The 10936-nt window shown below is 44.3% G+C and overlaps 1 protein-coding gene across 2 annotated transcripts in view; it reads right to left on the bottom strand.

Annotated features, from left to right (window-relative positions):
- Window positions 1-10936, bottom strand: part of TESK2 (testis associated actin remodelling kinase 2) — a 93336-nt gene that overhangs the window by 48417 nt on the left and 33983 nt on the right. For both annotated transcript variants that reach the window (XM_006015784.3, XM_006015785.2), the window contains exon 3: window positions 2609-2657. In XM_006015784.3, coding sequence (XP_006015846.1) covers window positions 2609-2657 — 49 coding nt within the window. The remainder of the gene's footprint in view (window positions 1-2608; window positions 2658-10936) is intronic.

The raw sequence follows: 10936 nt of genomic DNA, 5'->3' as shown, positions 1-10936 counted from the left end.
TTCCTGCAGGGGGTTGGCCCAGATGACCCTCAACAGATTTTAATTCTTTTTAAAGCTGTTTTTGTAGTCTTGAACTAGGTTCAATTAATCTGTAACATTCAACATGCTAGCATATGAAGGTCTTTATTCAGCCGAAGAACAGATGCAGCACAGACGCCCATAGCAGAAAACTCCCCTTGCACCACCTGAACAGTTTCCTAGAAAGCAACGGCATCTAAAGACAGTCCAATCTCGCAGGCCAAATTAGCCCTAGGCAACATTTCTGGGAGTGTCAATGAGAAGGGGATAGATTACAATCAGTCACACTGACACGTTTTAGTAAGTGGGGAAATGTTCACCAGAAATTAGGATGAGGGCACGGATAGACATATACATACCTTGGTGTTTCACATGACTTTGGCTTACTAATGTTAAGGACACCTGGATCAGGAAAGGACAGATGTGCGGCTATCCCACGTTAGTGGCACACAATAGTCTGCTACTACGGCACCTCATAACAAGGTGGCAGGGGAGCAAGTTATAGCCTATTTGTCTTTTGCAAGCAGCTACTTTGGGATGGACAGGGACAGCCTAAGTTTAACACGCATGTACTTTTACTTAAGTGGAGTTGTCTTCCTCGATTCAGTCAAAGATGATCCTCCACTGCGTTAGAAGCTGCTCCGATTGTGGGGCTGCATTATGTGCCTGCTACCTTTTTAAAAACACCAGCATAATGGCAATGATAGCGCAGTGAACGTGTCATCTGCCCATGTCCTGAGCTCACCACCAACTGGTTTCACAGAAGCTGGCAGATAGACACCAGATGGCAACTGGTTTTGGTTATTTCATCTACCTGGGCTGCACCTGAAATGGTGGCTCTAGAGACAGACACCGAGTATACACCCTTCTACCACTTCTTGTAGGTGTGCCCCTCTTCCCCGAGCCCCAGGGACTCCCTTAAGCTAGGCGATCATTTCTATCCACAGTGTTCCAGAAGGGAAACAACACTACAATTAGCAGAAAACTACTTAGAGCTGACACGGTACTTTACATTTTTAAAGCACTGTACAAATATTAACTAGTAACCCATAAAACAGCTCCTGCATTTAATGAGTGCCTGTATGTGCTCGCTGCTTCCATGACAAATGTCTATAAACAGTGCTTTTATTATTTGGCCGTTAAACGTTTCTACCTCGGTTCTCACATGAGTGGTCGCACACACTGTAATTACAATGGCACGCAGCAGTCCAGCATAAAGCATGCCTCTCGGCTTCCCTGGCTTTTGTTGCTCATAACTTTTTCCAAAGTCTTCTTCGGTCTGAAACGTCTCATCCTTGGTTTCAACCCAAGTGTAAAACATTATGAAAGTCTGAGGAATCGTTTTGCTGTCATGTTTAATTATGGGCAACCTAAGTAAAAATCATGCTTTCAAGATTAAGTAATTTTGCTTGCTAAGAACTCTGAAGTGGTGGACAAAAGCCAGAACCTCCAAACGTAGCTCTCCACGAGGACGCGTCTCTGCTGAGAGCTTAGGTATGGGCTGCATACAAACCATGACTACACATGCAAGCTGGGCAGGTAGGGAAGTGTGGGCATACCTTGGTGCATCTGGCCCTGTAATGCTCTGTGTATTGGTAATAAAGTGTTTTTTTTTTTTTTTTTTTTTTTTACCTGGCTATCCTATCTTCCCCTTCTACAGCAGCTCCTAGACATGCACATACTTACTTATCCTCATTTTAAACATTAGTAAAATCATATGCACGTTAGTTTTTCCACATGGTTTTGCATTTTTCATTTACAGAATACAGGCTATTGTCAGAAGATGTCTAATCGGTTACAGATTTCTGTTGCTATTCTTTAAATAAAAATTAAATTCTCATCACACATCTGAGTTTGCTTTTTTTTTTTTTAAAGCAACATATACAAGTTGTCATCATCGCTGACTCAGACAAGTAATGCCATTTTGAACTGGGTAGCACTTCCCCCCACCCCTTTTCCCTGCTTAAATTTTCCAAAACAAGTTATCACCATACAACAAGGGACATGAATCTTCCCCCACCAGGTTTCATAACACCAACCATGTTAATGAGAAATTCCAGTTACTCTCATTTACTATCCAAGCTCTCACCACTGATATATAGACTGTTAAAGAATTTCTTCCCTGGACACCTTGATTTCATTTTTTATTCTTGACGTTTTGCTAAATGAAGAGATTGTGAGGACTGGACCCAATACCTTATGAAAGGCAAACTATACTCTATTCTACAGAGTTCTCTCTCATGCTGTCACTAATGAACTGTAATATAAAGATAAATGGAAGAAATAATCATGCATATACATGTTTTCAAATAAAGAAACCTTAACAGTGAACCAAATCTTATTTAGATGCTCTGTTGGTGGCTACCATCTGTTCATTTTTCATCCTATTAAGGGTCTGTACGTGAAAGCTGAGCCTTATAAGTTTATTACTGAAATACAATTAAGGGGCCTGGTTCTGCAGTCTTTACACTGACTCACACATGGGAATAACCTCAAAGACAAGGCATACCTGCCGCTCAGAACAGCTGCAGAATCTGGCCCTAGGAAAGCATAAACATGGAGAGTTCACTATTGAATAAGCCAGTCCTACCTCAGTAAGCGCATGAAGTTGTCCTTGATGTACACAGACGCCCATAAACCTGTAAGACAAAACAGAGCCTTTTGAGCGACTGTAAGCAGGAAGAGAACAAAAGAGCCGGTTCAATATTCAAGCATTACAATCATGCAAGAAGCAGTCCTAGCAAAAGCTCCATCCTTAATTAGACACAGAGTCTGAAAACCCCAACCTGACAAGGGGGCTGGGAGCTGTGGTACAATATACCTGGAGCGAGCAACTCAATGGAGGCAAAACTGGCATGTAGAAGATGACTTTCTCCCAACTTTGATGGGTGGCCAGTATGTGGCTGTGCCTGTGCCGCTCCTGGAAAGGAACGGTCCCAGAATCAGGATTCATTCCCATGCCTCTCCCTTGCTCAGGAAGGACAACACCAAGTAAATTGCTCTTGGTCCATAAAAGTGGCGTGTTATTTTCCCTCCTGTCTTCTCAGTTGTGCTGGCACCATTGCTAGGGGCTGGGGAGAAGGGAGAAGTGCCTTGTGCTTCCCATACAGTCCTGTACAGCCACACAAGGCAAGTCCATTTCCCCCCCCCCCACAAAATGGTAACGTCACCATTACAATTCAGGGATCCTTTGACTGCAAATCGGTTACTTGGACTGCAAACACTTGAGGGCATGGACCACCTCTGCTGGGCACCTGCAGCATGCCTACCATGACGGAACCGGAAGCAAGGGCTGCTCCAAAGCATTACTTCATTGCCGATAACTTCCTGCTTGGATTTTAGCAGGATAGTAAAGAGAAAGAATATTCCACCTTAGACCATGGAACTGTACTTGAGACCTCATCTTACTCCTCTACTTCCCACAAGTTAAAGTCCTGGGGTTTACCACAAAAAGGCAGCTTTCCCTTTCAACGTAGCAGATCTCATCCCTGGTGTGGCCAAATGTGAATCCACACTTGCAAAAACTGATAAACTCAACACCTCCAATTAGGAAGTTCACCAAAACCTGACAAATGCACAGTTTAGTAAGCCTTAGGCTGACTTGGCCTAACTCCCATCACGCATCCTAAGTTATACCAAACCAAATTACTATGGGAAACAAGATCAAAGGAAGTGGTACTAGGCCAGAAAACGTCACAGGCTAGAGGACTGCAGAATTAGGTCACATGTGAGGAGTATTTTAGAAGCAGGGGATTTTTTTTTTTTTTTTTAGCTCTGAGCCAGTTAGAACTACTTTAACCACAGAATGACAAAACTAGGCATCTTTGGCAGATGTTTGCCACAGTTGGGCTGCTGCAGATTCATATCATTGATAAGCTAATAAAAGGAACAGCTCTGCCCTCACGCAGCATTCCCCATGCACTTCACTCTTGCTCATGCAGAGGAAACAGCCGGCAGACGTTAGATACCCTTGCTTTTTCAGGACTTAGTCTTGGAAATTTGGGTAAGCTTGTTCCTAGCAGGCTGGCCACCTGTCAGTGATTCTTAATTTACTGAATTCTAGCATTTTAAGTAATAAAGCAACTTTCTTTCTGTTTCAAGTGGTGTAACCTTCTCTCTTTCAGGTTAAGAGATATTTACTGTTTATTTTAAACCATTTCTTTCAGGTTCATGAACTCTACCATTTGTGACCATAACAACTATAACTCTGTTATACATTTCTTGCAGTGTAATGTTTCTTACTTACACATATTAATCTGAGAATATAGTATTAAAAGCTCTTATAACCATCCCTTCGGACAGCTCGTGTCATTGGAACAGGCTCCTCTACCCTGGCCCACAGCCCACATCTGGCAGTCAAAACAGATGCATATTACAGGCTTGAGAGTCCAAGACTATTGCTGGTAACCGAAGAAGCAGGCACAAGCTTCTTTGTGGAACTGATATCCAATCGCTCCACTAATAATTTGGTCACTTGAGGGGCAAACGCACGTTGACTACTGTTTCAGTAAATGGAGGGTGTTGGGGTTTTTTTAATTGTGAAGTAGGTAGGGAGCAGAAAGGCATGATTTCAGCAAGTATGACCATTGTGAATGCACCGAGGGAATCTTGTGGAGTGATTTGCAGGTGAAAGAAATGACCTTTTATATGCTTGAGCACTTCTGCATCTGAAAACAACATCATGCAAGAGACATGTAGTACTAGTTAAGCTAAGCTGCTTTTGAAGAAATGAATGATCCTCACTGTTCCCTTGTCTAAAAGCCGACTGGTACATTACTGGCAGCCCAAGAAAAATAATATAGATAAGGTCTTTTGCCTAAACTAAGCTGTGTGAATCTGTTTTTGTAACTGGAAAGAGACTCAGTTTGCACTGTCAAATCTCTCATTTGCTCTTGCCTCGCATAATACCTCTTCCTACCACAACCCCATTTTAAAGAGCGTGCAAATGGAAATGCTCTTCGGTTCATATAATACCAAACTATAGAGCATGGCATCACCCGAGTCCAAAAACAGATTTACAGATATCCAGTCTGCTGCCTCTTCACAGGGTCCTAGGAAAGCAGGGCTGGAAGGGACCACACAAGGTTATCTAGGCCAGCCCCCTGGATCATCCCCAAATAAACCATCCCAAAAAAAGAGCGTCTGTTCAAACTGCTCTTGAAAATGTCCAAGAATGGAGATGCCACAGCTTCTCTAGGCAGCCTGTTCCAATGCATGACCACCCTGAGAGTGGAAAGTTCCTCCTAATCTCCAACCTGCTGCACTGAGGCCATTGCTCCTACCCTTGTCCCCTACAGCCCTAGAGAAAAGCTCATCTTCATCCTCTCTGTAATCATCCTTCAGGTATTTGAAGACTGTTATCAAATCCCCCCTCAGTCTTCTCTTCTCCAGACTAAATAACCCTAGTTCTTCCAGCTTTTCTTCATAAGTCTTGCTTCCTAGACCCCTAATAATTTTTGTTGCTCTGTGATGGACTTACCAAACTGCCAACCTCCTTCTTGAAATGCGGGGCCCAAAACTGGACAGATGACTCCGAGGCCTCACCAGTGCCGAACAGAGCAGAATCGCTCCCTTTGATTTGCAAGCAACGCTCCTGTTAAATTCAACCCAGTAAGCTGTTGGCCTTCGTTGCAACAAGAGCTGACTGTTGGCTCATGTTCATCTTACGGTCCACTGCAACTCCCAGGTCCTTCTCTGTGGTCCTGCAGCCAAGCTAGTCATGCCGTGCATCTCCAGCAAAGCCAAGGAGGGGATTCTTCCGCTCTACTCCGTGCTGGTGAGACCGCAGCTGGAGCACCGCGTCCAGTTCTGGGCACCGCACTTCAACAAGGACATGGGGAAGCATGAAAGAATTCAAAGAAGAGCCACCCATATGATCAGAGTCTTAAAAGGCAAGCCATACGAGGAAAGTCCGAGGGAGGGGACCTGGTAGCAGCTTACCGCTACGCTAGGGGAGTGCATCAAGGGCTTGGTGATCAACTGTTCACCAGGGCACTCGAAGGGAAAACCAGGAGTAACGGCCACAAACTCCTGCAAGATCAATTCAGGCTCAACATTAGGAAATACTTCTTCACAGTCAGGGTGTCCAGACAGTGGAATAAGCTCCCTCCATGGGTGGTGCAATCGCCTACCCTGGACATCTTCAAGAGGAGACTGGACGGTCACCTCGCTGGGGTCACCTGACCCCCAAATCGGCTTTCCTGCTTGGTGCAGGGGGCTGGACCCGGCAATCTTCCAAGGTCCCTTCTGGTCCCTTGCAATCTATGAGTCTATGACTTCCCCAGCCCGCATTTGTGCACGAAACTATTCCATCCCAAGTGCAGAACTCATCTAGCTGACTGCAGACCGCGGACCATTTCTCTAGTCTATCCAGGGCACTCTGGATCTTAGTCCTACCTTCTGAAGTATATGCAAGTCCACGCAACTTGGTTCAACTTCTCTTGCAAGGATGATTATAGGTCTGCCTGTTTTCTAGCTTCTTTTTAATATTTTAGAATCACTGAACAGCTCAGATATGTTAACTGCACACCAATACTGCAATATCCTTGTGTGAACCAAGGCTCTTGAACTAGCAACTTCAATGCTTTCTTTTGTTTCTCAAAAAACAAAACTAAAACAAAATACAAAAGAATATCTCCTCCAAAAAAAAAAAAAAAAAAAGACCTGCTACATACACAACTGCGGCCTTTGAACTCATTCAGATCATTGACGCCAGAAGCTATCACTATCGCACAAGGTCTGAGGTCTTGACAACTTTATTCTTCCCTTTGTGAAGAACAATTGCTGACATGCCATTGTTAAAGCTTCAGCATTGCAATATTTTCATGTATAAAAGGGCTCAACAGACAAGTAATACACCATAGATTTTCATTATACTAATAAAAATATTAATAACCACATTGAAGCAACACACGTACTCATGCATTCATGCCTACTTTTAAAAGGAGACAGGAAGCAGTAACTCTGAAGTACTAGGTTACCAATATGGAAACTTAAGTTCAAGAAAAAACAAGAGACTAGGACAAAAAAGGACAAGACAGAATCCAATTCTTCTCTCAAGCAGATCATTTTCTTTTACTGGGATGCTATAAAAGTTAAAATAAGACAAAAGTCAGTAAGTCTTGACAGCTTCCCTCAAATACACAGCAAGAAAGATGTCATGCTCTGCTCTTCAAGACACTAGGTACTTCTGTTCAAAAGCCCAAAGCAGCACAAATTCCTAACATGTCTCTTTTGAAAAGAGCAATATATTTAAGAACCGTAAAGCATTCTGGTTTTCGGTCTGGGAAAACCTGAACCTGAAACCAGAGACAAGCAGCATGAGCTCATACGACAAGCAAGAACCAAGCATAAATTTCTCAACCAACACAACGTGAAATTGCTACGAAAGAAGAGAGAAACCAACCATGCCATTGAAGACTGGGCTATTAATGTATTTGCAAGCCACATAAATCTAGTCCTTTAAATACTGCCAAGAATCTTTTTTTTTGTTTTAATCTGGTAAAAAAATTAATAGCTCTACCATATTCCTGGAAAGTCCTCCTGCATCAGCTGCATGAGGCAATAGCAAGCTTCACCGTTAATCCAAATGCTGTTGGAAAAATAACGCTGCTGAAGGTAACAGAGGCAGCTGCTACTAGGACACGTGACTGCCCAAGTGGGATTTCACATCTCTGGACAGGAAGTTGACCTGTTTGTCCAATCCATTCTGCATGACTTCTCTTGGCTAGATGCACTGCCTCGAGTGCCAAGATGCTCTTTTAGGTGAACTCCAGCAGCTACGGTCTCTTCTCAGCCAAAGGCTACACTTCCTCCAAGTGCTCTACTTGGAAGACGCCTTGGTGAGAGAGTCGACTACAATTAAGAGGAGGAATTATGTCAAGTATGGCCTGGAAGCCCAATATCCTAGAAATCCATTTCTTTCAGGGAAAATGGAGGTATTTGTGAAGAAAAAGTGAAGAATAGCACTTGGGAATAGGAGGCTTTCACATTTAGAAGCTGTAGGAATTTCTTGGAGCCCACTTCTGGTAGTAGGACACAAAACATTTCCATCATGAAGTGCTTCTTTTGACGAACGCTAGAGGCCTTTACATGTTTGAAACCCATCTCTTGGAGAAACGCCTCTGCCCTCAGAATTCACTCTCGCAAAAAATAAAATAAATAATAATTAAAAAAAAAAACAAAACCCCAAATCAGACAAGTCATGAATAGGAGGTAGGGAGAATAAAAATAGTGGCCTTGGACTGTGGATGGCTCCCATCTCAGGGATAAGTTACAGGGACAACCAAATATCCCATTTGTACTGCTACAGTGGGTCAACTAAAGGTTGTGTAAGATTCCCAGGAAAAGGATGTTATGGTGGACATATCACTCAGATTCATAGATGTTAGGGTCGGAAGGGACCTCAACAGATCATCGAGTCCGACCCCCTGCATAGGCAGGGAAGAGTGCTGGGTCTAGATGACCCCAGCTAGATACTCATCTAACCTCCTCTTGAAGACCCCCAGGGTAGGGGAGAGCACCACCTCCCCTGGGAGCCCGTTCCAGACCTTGGCCACTCGAACTGTGAAGAAGTTCTTCCTAATGTCCAGTCTAATAGAAGTTGGGGACTGGAAAGGACCTCACAAGATCCTCGGGTCCAGGCCCCCTGCTCTTAGGCAGGAAAGAAAGAAGTGCTTGTGTCCAGTCGTCTTTTGAAAGATCTCCAGGGTAGGTGACTACACCACCTCTGAGAGAAGTTTGTTTCAAACTCTGGACACGTGAACTGGAAATAAGTTTTTCCTTACGTCCAATCTGAAGTGATCTTCTAGCAGTTTATGTCCATTATTCCTCGCCTTCCCCTGGGGTGCCTTGGTGAACAGATGCTCTCCCAGCCCCTGATGTTTGCCTCTTATATATTTATAGGCTGCCACCAAGTTCCCTGTAAGTCTTCTCTTCTCTAGGCTGAACTGTCCCATGTCCTTCAGCCTCTCGTCATATGGCCTGTCCTTCAGACCTCTAACCATATGCACAGTCCTCCTTTGGACTCTTTCAAGCTCCTCCACATCCTTCTTGAAGTGTGGTGCCCAGACCTAGATGCAGTACTCATCTGTGGACAAGACACTGAACGTGGCACCAGCATGCAAGCTGATGTCCTGCCTAATGTACTGCCTGTATCATACAGTAGAAAATGTCAGACAGACTCCTGGATTGCAATAACGCTTGGGATTTAGGTGGATGGCAGATTAAAAGACAACAAAAAAAATTCAGACATGCAGACAGAGAACAGAAAATACGCAATGGATTCCTCTAAAGCTACACAGCCAGATAAGGAGAGAACAAAGTCAGGCATGAATAGGTTTGTTCCACCATGCCAAAAACTGAGGCACACTTACTTATGGTTGTGTGTGTAAACTGTATCTAAGTAGACAAGGTTCTTTGGGTAGATGTAGTATCTTTTGTTAGACCAACCTACATTGTTGGAAAAATTGTTCTTCGCAAGCTTTCAGGCACAAATACCCTTTTTCAGGCATAGGAAAAAAGTCTGTTGGTGTTTGTCTGCTTTCCTGGGAAGAACAGAAGCCAAAATGCAAAATACAGGTCTGTGAAAATACGTGTGTGGCAGAAGGGGAATGGGAGACAATGGCTGTGAAAAGGTAGTTGTGGGGGGAGGGGGAAGAAGGTGGTAAAATGCATACAGGTTACCTGGGGTTATCAGATGTCAGGCAGGTTATAACGTGCCATAAATCCAATGTCTATATTTGGTCCATGATTTTTTGTATCCAGGAGATTTATGAAGTGAAGTTTGTAGGCTTGTCTGCAAATGGTGTTTTGTAAATTCCCTTTGAGGATTACAACTGAGAGATTGGCAAGAGAGTGATTATCTTGTGAGAAGGGGGTACCCTGCAGGTACTTGGGTATTTTTGTCTTTGATAGATTTCCGGTGTGCATTCATTCTGGTGCACAGTTGTTCTTTGGTTTCTCCTACATATTTTCCATCAGGGCATTTGGTGCACAGATGAGATATATTACATTATTGGAGGTGCAGGTGTAAGATCCAAGAATGGTGATGGTTCTGTTGTGGGGGTGGTAGAGATGTGTTGACAGGTTTTACATTTTCAAAATCAGGTGCTAATAAAATAAATGCCTGTGCTCCATCTATTGTAACGTAAGGCACAGACAGAAGTGCAATTCCTAGGTCTAACTTATGGCACTTCACAGATAGCGCCAAGAGTTAGACCAATCCTTCCAACCCAACAGATGTCAGCTGTTGGCTTGGAAGCAGAGGGGGGAGGCGGGGGACACGATGACGACTAGAGAGATCCAGTTCGGAGCCAATCCAGGGAGAGAGGCTACATCTCTGCAGCCTCTTCCACTATAGGTCCACTCCTCCCCTTCTCAGATCCTGTTCTGTTCCAGTATGGGAGGGGGAGAAGGCAGGGGAGGGAGGTCTGTTCTGGGGTTTCCCCAGCCATGTTACGGGACTAGAGCAACCCACCTCGGGGGGCTCCAATCCACTCACCCCACTCTCCAGTACCAGCTGGACAACCCCCAGAACAAGCTCCCTCCAGTCTCTTCCCCCCATTCTAAAAGCAGCACCAGGTGCAATGCATGGCTGCAACATCCCAGCTCTGCTCGCAGCACACACAAAAACAAGGTAATGAAGGCACTCTGCTTTGGAGTGTTCTCATCTGAACCCTCGTGCAATAAGCAGGGATCCAGGTTTTCCGTTTCCCACAGAAAAATGAAAAAGAGGGGGGATTTTCCCTTTTAACTGAGAAAAGTGAGAAATCCATGTTTTAACAGGGAAACATGGATTTTCCATTTTTGCAAAGAGCTCTCTGAAGTCTCGCAGAGTTGCAGCCTGCAAGGGGCTGGGGGGAGCAGGAGGAGGGTGCTCAGGAAAGGGGTGCCACGTGCATGGAATTGCACATGGCCA

The sequence above is a fragment of the Alligator sinensis genome, unplaced genomic scaffold (assembly GCF_000455745.1).
Source record: "Alligator sinensis unplaced genomic scaffold, ASM45574v1 scaffold781_1, whole genome shotgun sequence".
Classification (NCBI taxonomy): Eukaryota; Metazoa; Chordata; order Crocodylia; family Alligatoridae; genus Alligator; species Alligator sinensis.
Note: the sequence above shows the minus strand (reverse complement) of the source record. Positions and strands in the feature narration are given on the sequence as shown.